Genomic DNA, 15,959 nt, shown 5'->3' on the forward strand with positions numbered 1-15,959 from the left:
CACACATATTCAGATTAAAATAGTCATTGTCTTTATACCATATTTCACTAGATAAAGAATGTAAATTTTTCTTTCGAGGATAGTATCAGAGATGAGTGCCGTTTTATTGTTTATTGACCTTGTGTTGAAGTGAGCAATTCACTTAGTGCTAAGGTATACATTCGCTGCAAACCTTTGAGAGAAATCCTCTGGATAGTGTAGATTTCCCTGACAGAGACCTCGGCAGACAGAGCTACGACACAGCGTGTTCCTGTAGTTTGACCAATATGCAGTGACTCCAGCACCGGCAGCGGAACGACTCTGACGAGATGAAGGTAACAAAGGAGCTGCAGAGTTTGTATGATATTTGGACAGCCATGGAGATCCAAGGTAAAAGTTTGGATAAAGAGTACCTTAGCATGGTGATGTCCATAAGTTCAGTCCACTGCTTAACACTGATTCCTGATAGAACAAAGACGCAATAATCCAAGTGATCAAGTGAAGTCGCATGATGACATCCCAAGCTGTTTTACCACAACTTCACGCGGAGAGATTGAAGTGACACCAGGAGTTTGTCTGATCCCACATGGAGACAACAGCAGGCAGGGAGCAGAGTATGCAGGTAAACACGGCAGTGGACGAGACCAGCAGCAGACCAGGTAGATTAATAGGTGCAAATCAAGCATCAAGTTAAGACTCAAAAGAGTTCAAATAAATGTAAAATGTTAAACTAAACTAAATGAGGCGAGAGAAGCGGCAGCTTACGCGCGCCAGCGTCCTCTCCGAATCTCGTTGAGTAAATAGTAAAATTAACAAAGATATTGTTACTGTATGAATACACTGCTGTCAGTAACACTTGTTCATATAGACAGATTGTTGAGCTGCTCAAATCAAGAAATGGCTTGAGGGTTTTTTATTGTTATTATGATGTGGAGTGTAGATTGATGTGAAACTTAAAACACTTATAAAACATGCTTACTCTCTGAACCTGCTGTAAATTAACGAGAAATAAAGCTTCAACTTCAGACGCTTCCAAACTGCACAGCTATAATGACTTGTTACTATTTTTTTACTTGTGTAATCGGTCCTAATCAACCTGATCCTAAACTGTGTCTCCGACGTGGGACGCGGGCGCTCTAAAGAACACAGCCTTTAGCATCATTTGTACCAGTCGCACTGAGACATTTCAAATGATACCAAAAATGTACAATACTCGATGATAATCATTCACATTAAACCATATATTTTCTTGGGTGAATTCAGGTGATCTGAGCATGAGAGAGAGGGGGTGAGGGATGAGGGAATGAAATGTAGATTAGGATGACTCTGAGGTGAGACCTTTGTCTCAAATGGTGAGTTCAAATGGTAATTTCCAGCAAGATCCTGTCTTCAACCAGACTGTCCGGCACTTTCTAACTTCTCAATTCTTACACATTGAGTAACCCTGCTCTATGACATCATTGCGAAAACACCCTTTTGGAATCTACGAGGTGACATTTCTAATACACAAGCGTGTAATACGGGTGTCTGTATATAATAAACAGTGTGTGCGAGTGGCATTGATGACACCACAAACAAGCAGCGTCCTCCGCCCTCAGACCAGTGAAAGCACCAGATCCTTCAGCACACCTTACGGAAGGTGCGTTCGTCTTTCAGCGGACTTAAGCTTTAAAAGATCATCTATATTTTCATCTCTAGCTGCACCAGGCAATCCCAGCATGCTCTACAGAACGGTGCTGATGTACACTGAAATAGGCTGCTTCGTAGCATGCGTCTGCGGCTGGATCTTGATCTGCTCGACTATGCCCACGGAGTACTGGACTTACTCTGAAGTGGCCAGTTTAGTCCTCACCTCTTCCCACTATTTCTCCAACCTCTGGAAAGACTGTCTGTCTGACTCCACCGGTGTCTCCGACTGCAAAGAGTTCCCCTCGCTGCTGGCTCTGCAGAGTAAGTGTTATCAGAGAGTTTCTTCATTCCAGTCAGTAGTGTCTCAGGCTGGCTGTGTCGTAAAGCTGCTGAACATGTGTTCTGTTAGTATGAAGGGAGTGAAAGACATTGAACTATCACTGACGTTTCATGACAATCACGAGTAGAGGGGCATGTTGTTGCATTATATGTGGTTATTATGATAGAAAAATAATAAACCATTGTTTTGGCTACAGGAAATTAGATAAAGTTACTGAATTTCTTCCTTTTTATATACATGCAGTCAAACCAAAAATCATTCAGACACCAGATATAATTTTTTATATTTTTTTACTAGTGTGTGCAGGACAATATAGTTCATTTATGTAAGTGAGGAGAGCAAAATAAAGTAAACTATGACATATTATACCCAAATATTCTTCATACAGTGACTACCAGTAAAATGTATTAAAATTTGGGAGCTGATCATGTTTTGCTGAAGTGTGTTTTCTTTAATTGCTAATGCTCTTTTTACACACAGACCGAACACAATGAAGCATTGCTTGGTGATTGGTTGAGCTAAACTGGTATTATCTAATTGTGTAGTTACATTTAACAGCTGACAGATATTCAACATAATTCATGTGTGAGACAGTCTAACAGAAGGACGGACAAAACCAGTCAAATATCAACTTATATTCTTGTCATATTTTATTACCATTTTCTAAACTATAGCGAATAAACTGTGATCATTTGAAATGTTGAAGATGTCTGAATAAATTTTGGTTTGACTGTATATAATACTTGTTTTTATCTGTGGGGAATTGATTGGATGGTTGTGGTTTGCTATTGGCTGATCTCATGTGAGTGACAGGTTATAGCCCCGCCCACATCATCAGAGAAGAGAAGAGATGCTGCAAAAGGAACTTATTCTCATTCAAGATTATTAATACAATAATGATGTGCACCCATAAATCATTTAGAATGCGCATGCAAAATGTTCATCACATAATACAATATTACTGCATTGTGACAAACACTAAATACATAGATACATGTGACTATTGTTGTGTCCATCTTTCAACAGCACACATTCATCTGTGCCGATCTCTCGTCATCACATCCATAACTCTGGGATTCTTCGGCTCCGCTCTGGCTTTGGTGGGGATGAAGTGCACAAAACTCGGAGGCTCTGAGACTGTGAATGCAAGAGTAACGTTGGCTGCCGGCATCAACTACTTGTTGTCAGGTAAAGCCTGCAGTTGTCCAGCCGGTCCAGCTTGCCTCTGCTCCTCTAAACTCTTCTGTCTCTGCTTCAGGTCTCTGCGGCATGTTGGCTTACAGCTGGTACGGCCACAAGGTGATTTCCGAGTTCATGGATCCCAACTACAAGGCCAAAAAGTGAATATTTCAGTACAGAAATGAAATGTGCAGTTGATGCGGATCAGAGTTGGAACGGTGTTTCTTGTGGCGACAGGTTTGAGCTGGGAGCGGCGCTGTTTGTGGGATGGGGCGGATCGGCGCTCCTGCTGGCCGGAGGACTCGTGTACAGCGTCACCGCAGGGAACCAGGCCTGCCAGTCCAGGTATCAGTCTGATGACAATCATCCGCACCTCTGACTGAATCACACAAACACAGGAGTGAGACTGTGCATTAAGAAAATGAAGCCTATTTTACAACCAAGTGCCTTGAGATTCACCCTTCAATACAACATGGAAATACACTTCATTTGAAGGTGTTCTTGTTACAGTGTAATACTGAATAATATTAATAAGCATGTGCTTACTATAGGGTTATGGTTTATACAGTCTTACAGAGCGCTTACCTAAGAAAGTACTGGGTAATATTAAGATAACTACATGGGTTAAGATCAGGTTTACCTAGTGTCACGTGACTGCTCTGAGACTTGAAGATCCAAATGCAGTTTTATTGGGGCAATCCAAAATCATAATCCATGTTAGTGATGGTACGGTTGATACTGGGACTCTGATGCGGTTTTCAAAGCACTATAGTATCACACACTGTACCGATGCTTGATCAAAATGACCATGTGATTGATGACGTTTGAAGCTTCGATCGTCATGCAGTATCGGAAGGTCGGAACAGCTGGTTGAAAAAAAAAATGGTGCTTCATGAGATTGCGACCCCACCTGATAAAGGGAAAAAAATATTGAGGAATCATTATTTATTTAAATGCACTATACACAATATTTAACAAATTGTAAAAATAAATAAAAAAACACCAACCATTTTTTTTTTTTACCTTCTCACATCTATTACTAATTATGATCGCATACTTGTATATTTTATATTATGACACGAGTTGTGGTCTCATTGGCACACATACATTTTTCAAGATTATATTTGATCAGATTATATATAACTGTGGTGATCCCAGATTGATTCCACTCTTGTATGTCATGGACTTCCGAAGCTTTGTTTGGTCACGTGTCTTTTCTGCTCCACAGTGATTTGTTAGAAATGGTGGAGAAAATGAGTCTGGCCACCAGATGTCGCTAATGCGCATTGTGTTAAAAGCTTTGAGTAATGAACCGTTTCTCGGCACAATTTGATGAAAGCCTTCACTAAAGTTTCCCATCACTAATCCATGTAACAGGCAGTGGGTCAAATACAAACAATGACCAAGTCCAAGACAGGCAAACAGGGAAATCCAGGAAACCAGGCAGATGATCAAAAGCATAACACTGGAAAGAGCACGCTCAGAATTGCAGTGTGACACAAACAAGACTTTGCCAAGAATGACAGGGCTTATATAGGCAGGGTTAACAAGGGTAATGAGAAAGTAATCAGGCACAATGAGTCCAGGTGATGGGAATTGAAGTTCATGATAGGAAAGCAAGGGAGTCAGGAGGAGTGCCCTCTGGTGGAGAACAAGGAGAACATACAGCTGGTGGATGCAACACTTCGTTTTTACCCAGTTATAAGTACATAGTCTGTACAATGAGAACAGGACTGTGAAATACAATAATAATAATAATGCGTTGCATTTATAAAGCGCTTTTATTGGCACTCAAAGCGCTTTACATAGGAGGGGGAAATCTCCTCAACCACCATCAATGTGCAGCTCCACCTGGAGGAAGCGAGGGCAGCCATAGTGCGCCAGAACACACACACACACACACACACACACACACACACACACACACACCAGCTTACTGGTGGAGAGGAGACAGTGATGAAGCCAATCAGTATATATGGGGATGATTAGGAGGCCATGATGAACAGAGGACAGTGGGCATATTTAACCAGGATACCGGGGTTAAACCCCTACTCTTTTTCCGAAGGACATCCTGGGATTTTAAATGACCAGAGAGTCAGGACCTCGTTCAACGTCTCATCTGAAGGACGGGTATATAAACAGTGCTACCGGGTTTGGTTTAGGGTTAGTTGCATGTAATAATGCATAATTTAATGCTATTACTGGAGTAAGAAGACGTAACAAGGACACTAAAATGAAGTGTTACTCGACATCCACGCGAAATGCAACTAGTGTGTAATCAAGAAAGTGTGCTTGTGTGTTGTTCAAAGTCAATTTCACAAAAAATTTTAGTTTTCATAAATTGAGGGACCGGGATTTCCGAAGTGCTTCCCCTGCTTTATTTAAATGGTCCATTTAAGACATTCTACTGACTATAACTAACTTTGCAACTACATTCTACTAAGCCGAACCCTAACCTAACAGTACTAATACTCTAATGAGAGTCAGTTAGCTGACATGTAGGTGCAACGTTACTTCTACTTAGTAGAATGTCTGAAGTGACCCATTGAAATAAACTAACGTTTTTATGAATTTCCTACCAAGATGTCCTGCTACTGAACATAAATCATGATTCAATGTTTGTGACTTAAGCTCCAAGACCCAGGAGAAGACCTATCAGAGTCGTTCCTCTGAGCTGAAGCAGACCCAAGAGAAGTCCTATCAGAGTCGTTCCTCTGAGCCGAAGCAGAAGACGCTGTCCACTCCTCCGCCGTCGCCCGTCCCGGACAGAGCCAAGCCCAAGCCCCAGCCCAGCAGACCTGCTAAAGGGTTTCACAGTGTGGACGCCTACGTCTGATATCCTCCTGTGTTACCATGCGTTTATCTGGAAAACCTCTTTATTGGTAGTGTAAAGCATTCAGTGAATCTTTATGCAAGTCTTTTTTAACATCATCAACATTGTGATCAAGACACAGAATTAATTGTTTTACAGAAATAAATTGGAGTGACTCTAGTCTATCCTGATGACTGTGTCACGGGTGATGCTCTTCAAATCTCCATTAGCTCTCAGATTTGAGTTGTGTTTCGTAACTTTGTTCCTGTTTTTACTGGATTGTTCACAGCTGCCCCATGTTAGTCCGTCAGCGTGTGCGGGGTTTATCACTGATGAAGCGGAAGAGATGCGATGTCAAATACAGGAAACAGGAAACACTTTCATGAAGCAACAGAAACACTTTTCATTCAGACCTTTAGGCTATGTACTGGGTAATACAGAACCAATTGTCTGTCATAATCATTTGTTAACAAATTCATTGTTTCTGCCTTAAATTATTACACTGTTTAATTTAATACATTTTTAGCTGTGATTTTGTATATATACATTTCTGACATGCATAACTTAGACAGTCACCTCTGATAACAGATCTCTATAAATTGTAATGTGGACTCATGCATGTTCTGTAAAGCTGCATTGAAACGTGCATTGTGAAAACCACTACAAATAAATTTGACTTGAATATAAAGTTCAACACAATCCTACACTACTTAAATACTAATAAAGTGTGTCTATATATTTTTTATCAGTTTTATTTTGATAAACCCGACACAATATAACATTGAGGTTACATGAAGAGATTTTACTGTTATAAAAACGAATTTGTGAGCATCAGCTGAGCTGAATGTATCAGAAAGAACGGGAAACACGTAATCGTTGTCATATGTGAATCCGGCTAAACGACTGCGCAGCGCCACATCAAGTCGAACACACCTGTTATCTGTTTCTCTGATGAAAGAAAGCTGTTTCAATAAAGACTGGATATATATTGCAAGTTTAGAAGGTTATTTAGTTTGTGAAGGTTTGCTTTTTAAAACACCTCCCCACACCAAATCTACGCCTATGACCACACTTATTTGTATATTTTCAGTCTAGTGCTTCTGATGTAACTTGGCTTCTGATGTATACTTTTAATAAAAATAGTGAAATCTAAGCACCCAAAAGTTCATGAATCAAGGTCAAGAATTCAAGGAAACACGTCTGAGACTACATGAGGCAACAGAACAATCACGTCTTGATTTATTGTCATTTCAAAGACACTGAACATTTCAGAGGATCTCTTTCAGAATGCATTACACTTCTCTTAGTCAAAATATCAATCTCTTATAATCAAAGTACTGAGGCTGATTTCTTCCTGAGGTTACGGTCATCACATTGATCATCATGGGCTGTGGGATCATGTGGACCACGTGACGTGGACGGTGCTGAAGTCCCAGCGGTCCGGATGGCCCATGTGCGGGAGGTCTTTGTAGGGCGAGCGGCTCCACTGGAACACGGGCGTCTGATCCCATGTGGGACCGCTGACCGCTAACAGCTCGAGCCGCTGGAACAGGCCGAAGCTCGTCATCTGCAGGAGGATAGAAGCGTTACAACACTCAAAACATCTGCAGGAGGACAGAAGCGTTACAACACTCAAAACATCTGCAGGAGGACAGAAGCGTTACAACACTCAAAACATCTGCAGGAGGACAGAAGCGTTACAACACTCAAAACATCTGCAGGAGGACAGGAGCGTCTCAACACTCAAAACATCTGCAGGAGGACAGGGGCGTTACAACACTCAAAACATCTGCAGGAGGACAGAAGCGTTACAACACTCAACAACATCTGCAGGAGAACAGGGGCGTTACAACACTCAAAACATCTGCAGGAGGACAGAAGCGTTACAACACTCAACAACATCTGCAGGAGGACAGAAGCGTTACAACACTCAAAACATCTGCAGGAGGACAGAAGCGTTACAACACTCAAAACATCTGCAGGAGGACAGAAGCGTTACAACACTCAAAACATCTGCAGGAGGACAGGAGCGTCTCAACACTCAAAACATCTGCAGGAGGACAGGGGCGTTACAACACTCAAAACATCTGCAGGAGGACAGAAGCGTTACAACACTCAACAACATCTGCAGGAGAACAGGGGCGTTACAACACTCAAAACATCTGCAGGAGGACAGAAGCGTTACAACACTCAACAACATCTGCAGGAGGACAGAAGCGTTACAACACTCAAAACATCTGCAGGAGGACAGAAGCGTTACAACACTCAAAACATCTGCAGGAGGACAGAAGCGTTACAACACTCAAAACATCTGCAGGAGGACAGGAGCGTCTCAACACTCAAAACATCTGCAGGAGGACAGGGGCGTTACAACACTCAAAACATCTGCAGGAGGACAGAAGCGTTACAACACTCAACAACATCTGCAGGAGAACAGGGGCGTTACAACACTCAAAACATCTGCAGGAGGACAGAAGCGTTACAACACTCAACAACATCTGCAGGAGGACAGGGGCATTACAACACTCAAAACATCTGCAGGAGGACAGAAGCGTTACAACACTCAACAACATCTGCAGGAGGACAGGGGCGTTACAACACTCAAAACATCTGCAGGAGGACAGAAGCGTTACAACACTCAAAACATCTGCAGGAGGACAGAAGCGTTACAACACAAAACATCTGCAGGAGGACAGAAGCGTTACAACACTCAACAACATCTGCAGGAAGACAGGGGCGTTACAACACTCAAAACATCTGCAGGAGGACAGAAGCGTTACAACACTCAAAACATCTGCAGGAGGACAGAAGCGTTACAACACTCAAACATCTGCAGGAGGACAGAAGCGTTACAACACTCAACAACATCTGCAGGAGGACAGGGGCGTTACAACACTCAACAACATCTGCAGGAGGACAGGAGCGTTACAACACTCAACAACATCTGCAGGAGGACAGGGGCGTTACAACACTCAACAACATCTGCAGGAGGACAGGGGCGTTACAACACTCAAAACATCTGCAGGAGGACAGGAGCGTCACAACACTCAACAACATCTGCAGGAGGACAGAAGCGTTACAACACTCAAAACATCTGCAGGAGGACAGAAGCATTACAACACTCAACAACATCTGCAGGAGGACAGAAGCGTTACAACACTCAAAACATCTGCAGGAGGACAGGGGCGTTACAACACTCAAAACATCTGCAGGAGGACAGAAGCGTTACAACACTCAACAACATCTGCAGGAGGACAGAAGCGTTACAACACTCAACAACATCTGCAGGAGGACAGAAGCGTTACAACACTCAAAACATCTGCAGGAGGACAGGGGCGTTACAACACTCAACAACATCTGCAGGAGGACAGAAGCGTTACAACACTCAAAACATCTGCAGGAGGACAGAAGCGTTACAACACTCAACAACATCTGCAGGAGGACAGAAGCGTTACAACACTCAAAACATCTGCAGGAGGACAGGGGCGTTACAACACTCAACAACATCTGCAGGAGGACAGGGGCGTTACAACACTCAAAACATCTGCAGGAGGACAGAAGCGTTACAACACTCAAAACATCTGCAGGAGGACAGAAGCGTTACAACACTCAACAACATCTGCAGGAGGACAGGAGCATTACAACACTCAACATCTGCAGGAGGACAGAAGCGTTACAACACTCAACAACATCTGTAGAAGGACAGAAGCGTTACAACACTCAAAACATCTGCAGGAGGACAGAAGCGTTACAACACTCAAAACATCTGCAGGAGGACAGAAGCGTTACAACACTCAAAACATCTGCAGGAGGACAGGAGCATTACAACACTCAACAACATCTGCAGGAGGACAGGAGCATTACAACAATCAACATCTGCAGGAGGACAGGAGCATTACAACACTCAAAACATCTGCAGGAGGACAGAAGCGTTACAACACTCAACAACATCTGCAGGAGGACAGGAGCATTACAACACTCAACATCTGCAGGAGGACAGAAGCGTTACAACACTCAACAACATCTGTAGAAGGACAGAAGCGTTACAACACTCAAAACATCTGCAGGAGGACAGAAGCGTTACAACACTCAAAACATCTGCAGGAGGACAGAAGCGTTACAACACTCAAAACATCTGCAGGAGGACAGGAGCATTACAACACTCAACAACATCTGCAGGAGGACAGGAGCATTACAACAATCAACATCTGCAGGAGGACAGGAGCATTACAACACTCAAAACATCTGCAGGAGGACAGAAGCGTTACAACACTCAACATCTGCAGGAGGACAGGGGCGTTACAACACTCAAAACATCTGCAGGAGGACAGAAGCGTTACAACACTCAAAACATCTGCAGGAGGACAGGAGCGTCACAACACTCAAAACATCTGCAGGAGGACAGAAGCGTTACAACACTCAACAACATCTGCAGGAGGACAGGAGCATTACAACACTCAAAACATCTGCAGGAGGACGGGGCGTTACAACACTCAACATCTGCAGGAGGACAGAAGCGTTACAACACTCAAAACATCTGCAGGAGGACAGAAGCGTTACAACACTCAACAACATCTGCAGGAGGACAGGAGCATTACAACAATCAACATCTGCAGGAGGACAGGAGCGTCACAACACTCAAAACATCTGCAGGAGGACAGAATCATTACAACACTCAACAACATCTGCAGGAGGACAGAATCGTTACAACACTCAACAACATCTGCAGGAGGACAGAAGCGTTACAACACTCAACAACATCTGCAGGAGAACAGAAGCGTTACAACACTCAAAACATCTGCAGGAGGACAGGAGCGTTACAACACTCAAAATATCTGCAGGAGGACAGAAGCGTTACAACACTCAACATCTGCAGGAGGACAGGGGCGTTACAACACTCAACAACATCTGCAGGAGGACAGAAGCGTTACAACACTCAAAACATCTGCAGGAGGACAGGAGCGTTACAACACTCAAAATATCTGCAGGAGGACAGAAGCGTTACAACACTCAACATCTGCAGGAGGACAGGGGCGTTACAACACTCAACAACATCTGCAGGAGGACAGGGGCGTTACAACACTCAACAACATCTGCAGGAGGACAGAAGCGTTACAACACTCAACATCTGCAGGAGGACAGGGGCGTTACAACACTCAACAACATCTGCAGGAGGACAGGGGCGTTACAACACTCAACATCTGCAGGAGGACAGAAGCGTTACAACACTCAAAACATCTGCAGAAGGACAGGAGCGTTACAACACTCAACAACATCTGCAGGAGGACATGAGCGTTACAACACTCAAAACATCTGCAGGAGGACAGAAGCGTTACAACACTCAACAACATCTGCAGGAGGACAGGAGCGTTACAACACTCAACAACATCTGCAGGAGGACATGAGCGTTACAACACTCAAAATATCAGCAGGAGGAAAGAAGCGTTACAACACTCAAAACATCTGCAGGAGGACAGAAGAGTTACAACACTCAAAACATCTGCAGGAGGACAGAAGCGTTACAACACTCAAAACATCTGCAGGAGGACAGAAGCGTTACAACACTCAACAACACCTGCAGGAAGACAGGGGCGTTACAACACTCAACAACATCTGCAGGAGGACAGAAGAGTTACAACACTCAAAACATCTGCAGGAGGACAGAAGAGTTACAACACTCAAAACATCTGCAGGAGGACAGAAGCGTTACAACACTCAAAACATCTGCAGGAGGACAGAAGCGTTACAACACTCAACAACATCTGCAGGAGGACAGAAGCGTTACAACACTCAACAACACCTGCAGGAAGACAGGGGCGTTACAACACTCAACAACATCTGCAGGAGGACAGGGGCGTTACAACACTCAACAACATCTGCAGGAGGACAGGAGCATTACAACACTCAACAACATCTGCAGGAGGACAGAAGCGTTACAACACTCAAAACATCTGCAGGAGGACAGGAGCGTTACAACACTCAAAACATCTGCAGGAGGACAGAAGCGTTACAACACTCAAAACATCTGCAGGAGGACAGAAGCGTTACAACACTCAACAACATCTGCAGGAGGACAGGAGCGTTACAACACTCAACAACATCTGCAGGAGGACAGAAGCGTTACAACACTCAACAACACCTGCAGGAGGACAGGAGCGTTACAACACTCAACAACATCTGCAGGAGGACAGAAGAGTTACAACACTCAAAACATCTGCAGGAGGACAGAAGCGTTACAACACTCAACAACATCTGCAGGAGGACAGGAGCGTTACAACACTCAACAACATCTGCAGGAGGACAGAAGAGTTACAACACTCAAAACATCTGCAGGAGGACAGAAGCGTTACAACACTCAAAACATCTGCAGGAGGACAGAAGCGTTACAACACTCAACAACATCTGCAGGAGGACAGAAGCGTTACAACACTCAACAACACCTGCAGGAAGACAGGGGCGTTACAACACTCAACAACATCTGCAGGAGGACAGGGGCGTTACAACACTCAACAACATCTGCAGGAGGACAGGAGCATTACAACACTCAAAACATCTGCAGGAGGACAGAAGCGTTACAACACTCAAAACATCTGCAGGAGGACAGGAGCGTTACAACACTCAAAACATCTGCAGGAGGACAGAAGCGTTACAACACTCAAAACATCTGCAGGAGGACAGAAGCGTTACAACACTCAACAACATCTGCAGGAGGACAGGAGCGTTACAACACTCAACAACATCTGCAGGAGGACAGGGGCGTTACAACACTCAACATCTGCAGGAGGACAGAAGCGTTACAACACTCAAAACATCTGCAGGAGGACAGGGGCGTTACAACAACGTGTTCCCGAACACTGCCATCCGAACGCAAGAGAACATGACAGCGTTTATTGTGTTTCGTCTGATGGTCTGAGACCGAATGCAGAAACGTACACTTTATTACTGATATTTTGCACCAAGAAGTGACGATTTTGTTTGTTATTTAACAGATGGGATGGAAACTGAGCTTAATATGCTAATGATATAAACTCTGGATGTAAACAGTGATGGACACTGACCTTCATGTCGGTCCCACCGTGTGGCCGCTGCTTCAGAGCCCCGAACGGGTAAGAGCCGTTGGCAGGGTTCAGGTCGGATCGGGCAGAGATGGAGTTCTCCCCATTCTGGACCGGGTCACAGGCGTCGCAGCGGGACAACGGGTCTTCCTGATAGTTATTATACCTGCAGAACACACACACACACACAGGCCAGATGAAGCCGGAAGCAATGGGAGAAACAACACACAGATGTGACCTCAGCAGTGTAACCGCCCAGAACTTGGTTAGTGTGGTTTTTTTAAGTGTAACGCCACTACCATGTACTAGGGGGCTCTATGTTGCTCTCCTCCTGTGGTATACAGCCAGGTAAGAAGAGAGAAGTAGTTAGTTTGGTGAAAGGGAAGCATGGTCGTCTCTTGTGTTTACCCAACTGCTCAGAGTCCTGATAGAGGAACTGCCTATTCAAGCTCAGTCAAGTAAGTATTTTCTATGTTTAGTTTGTCATGGCTAATTCTCTATGTAAGCTGTATTTTGGTTTGCATGTCTTTTTGTATTGGTTTGTTTGTAGGTAGCATGCTAATGCTAGCCTGTGTGTTTTACTGTAGAAGAACTCTTTATTTACACCATTTCTTCACTGGCCTGCTTTATATTATGCCTCGTTTGCCTGGAGCATGAGAGCTCTAAAGACACTACCAACATACCAGAAAGGAGCAGACTGTGGACAGTGAAAGCTAGGCCTAAAAATGTTGCACATAGTGTTTGGATTTCATTTGGATCGTTTCATCACTGCATCATTCCTCTGGCATTTCTTCAGTTTATCCACATCTCTGTAACAAGCTAAACAGACATTACTTTTCAAGATGTTTTGATTACTCCTATGGACAATAGGACAATCGTCAGATAAGGGTTTCTCTCTTTCCCCCATTTGCACACAGAGTGACAGAAATCATTTGTATGACTTTGGGTTTTTGTGTTGCTGGGATTTCTATATATTTTTGGGGGGGTTTGTCAATGCAAACATTTTTGTGTCTTTTCATATAAACTTTAAAAACTAGATTTCCTTTTGTGCCATGTGCCTGTTATGAAGTTTATATGTTAGAGTTTTAGCACTTGGTTTGATTGAAAATCTGGTTGGTGGGTCCCTCCCTTAAATGATCATTTAGCTTGCCTCCTTAAAGTGTTTTTGGAGACGGTTACAGCGGACCGTACCTCATCAGACGCACCATGGACTCGATGCCGGTCACCAGAGTCTGGTTCCTGCGGAAGATCTGTGCTCTGGGGCTCTGGCTATAGGAGAACCAGGACCCGTACTTCTGAACCAGCTCCGGTCCTCCGCTGGCATTGAACACCGCCTCGAAGTACCTGAAACAGCAGCAGATCCTGAAGCAGCAGCAGATCTGGGTGTGTGTCGGACAACTGAGGCTTTCTGCTAAAATCAACTCTGTCTGCATTAAATCCTCGTTCTGTTATCACTGTAAAGCTGCTTTGAAACATAAAAAAACAAACACCTGAAGACATCTTTTTGGACAAGCTTTTAAAGGTGCATTGTGTAATATTTAGGAGGATCTGTTGACAGAAATGCAATATCATATATATAACTGTTTTCAGTGGTGTATAAAGACCTTATACAATGAACCGTTATGTTTTTATTACCTTAGAATGAGGCATTTCTCTCTACACACACCGCGGGTCTCCTTACATCGACATGTTTCTACAACGGCCCTAAACGGACAAACCCGTTTGCCTAATGTAGATGAACTGCTGCGCTTGTGCCAGGGTGCATGTTACTGAAAGAACGAGCAGAGAGAGAGAGAGAGAGAGAGAGAGAGAGAGAGAGAGAGAGCTGCGCGCACACTCTCTTCACTCATGCTCTCTCTCCCTCGCTCATATTAATCAAAATCAATTGACACGATGGTAAAAGATCGGAATACGTGGCGCATTCGGAGATGTATTTCTTGAATAACTGCTGGGTGTGAATTGTGCTAAAAAAAATAAACGTTGCCTTATCTTCGCTGAAGCATTCCACACATTCAGCTGACATACACCACACTTTCAATAAACGGAAAAACCTATCCAGTGATGAAATGTTTTCTGTGCTAACACAAATCTTGTGCGATGTCTAGGGGTGACCCCGAATAGTCGAAGATTCGATGCTTCGATTGGAGGAGCCTGATTCGACTACCGATCTCACGGTCGAATCTTCGCAGAGGTGTTATGAAACGAGGATCATGCCACTTTGGCTATATGAGGGCGCTCAATGTCTGATTTCACATAGAACTACCGGTTTTCTGTCCAATGTTGTTTTCATCAACGATGACGATAACGAAATGATTTCGTTGACGCATCTTTTTTTTTATGACGATAACGCGACGATGACTAGCTAAAAATGGCTCTAAGGTGACTAAAACATGACGAGACGTTTTCGAGTTTTCGTTGACGAGACGAGACGGAACAAAAATGATTATAAGTCTGACGTTCACAATGCATGTCATTTCTGCCTATTTTGCATGAAATCTGTCTGTTTTGAGCTAAAAAAGTATCAGCAATGCTGCCGCTTCCTATCCTTGTTTTGGGTACGCCCACCACCCGGCTGCCACCATGCCACGCATCAGATTCCGTACAACAACAACACACCTGCGGCTGCGGCTAGTCACTCGCCACACATCTTCGATATGAGGCGCCGGACTGGACAAAAGCGAAACGAACTGCGCGAGCGAGCAACAGTGTGCGAGAGAGACCGAGTGTGTCCGAGCATTAGTTTAGTAGGCTAATTGGTACAAAGTAATATATAATTATTATATAACTTAGATTATAACTTAGATTATAACATAAATTATAACATAAATTATTATTTAACTAATTATATAATAAAGCCACAATTGCCAAAGTAAGAATGTTTTTATTCCTGGCTTTTTTTGGAGTAAAACAGTGATTCCACTGTTACCACTTTATCTGTGTGTAATGTTGTAGTAGCTCAAATTGA

At 43.6% G+C, this 15,959-nt stretch overlaps 2 protein-coding genes and 1 long non-coding RNA gene across 3 annotated transcripts in view; 2 read left to right on the top strand and 1 right to left on the bottom strand.

Annotated features, from left to right (window-relative positions):
• Positions 1-1,562: 1,562 nt before the first annotated feature.
• On the top strand, positions 1,563-5,813 carry LOC309502593 (claudin-10-like; the record flags this gene model as incomplete). Its single annotated transcript, XM_082174994.1, has 5 exons — positions 1,563-1,929; positions 2,975-3,136; positions 3,207-3,288; positions 3,365-3,472; positions 5,759-5,813. Coding segments are annotated over exons 1-5 (639 nt in total), but the record flags the coding sequence as incomplete, so codon positions are not given.
• Position 5,814: 1 nt separating this feature from the next.
• LOC309502201 lies at positions 5,815-6,467 on the top strand. Its single transcript, XR_014207184.1, has 2 exons — positions 5,815-6,009; positions 6,099-6,467. It is a non-coding gene; the product is annotated as an uncharacterized lncRNA (long non-coding RNA).
• A 683-nt stretch (positions 6,468-7,150) lies between these two features.
• The window catches only part of plbd2 (phospholipase B domain containing 2), a 55,723-nt gene continuing 46,914 nt past the window's right edge, over positions 7,151-15,959 (bottom strand). Inside the window, exons 10-12 of the mRNA XM_082174460.1 lie at positions 14,186-14,338; positions 12,998-13,160; positions 7,151-7,506 (exon numbers count right to left, since the gene is read on the bottom strand). Coding sequence (XP_082030586.1) covers positions 7,336-7,506; positions 12,998-13,160; positions 14,186-14,338 — 487 coding nt within the window. The 3' untranslated portion in view covers positions 7,151-7,335. The remainder of the gene's footprint in view (positions 7,507-12,997; positions 13,161-14,185; positions 14,339-15,959) is intronic.

This window comes from Leuciscus leuciscus (genome assembly GCF_965113295.1).
Source record: "Leuciscus leuciscus genome assembly, chromosome: 7".
Lineage (NCBI taxonomy): Eukaryota > Metazoa > Chordata > Actinopteri > Cypriniformes > Leuciscidae > Leuciscus > Leuciscus leuciscus.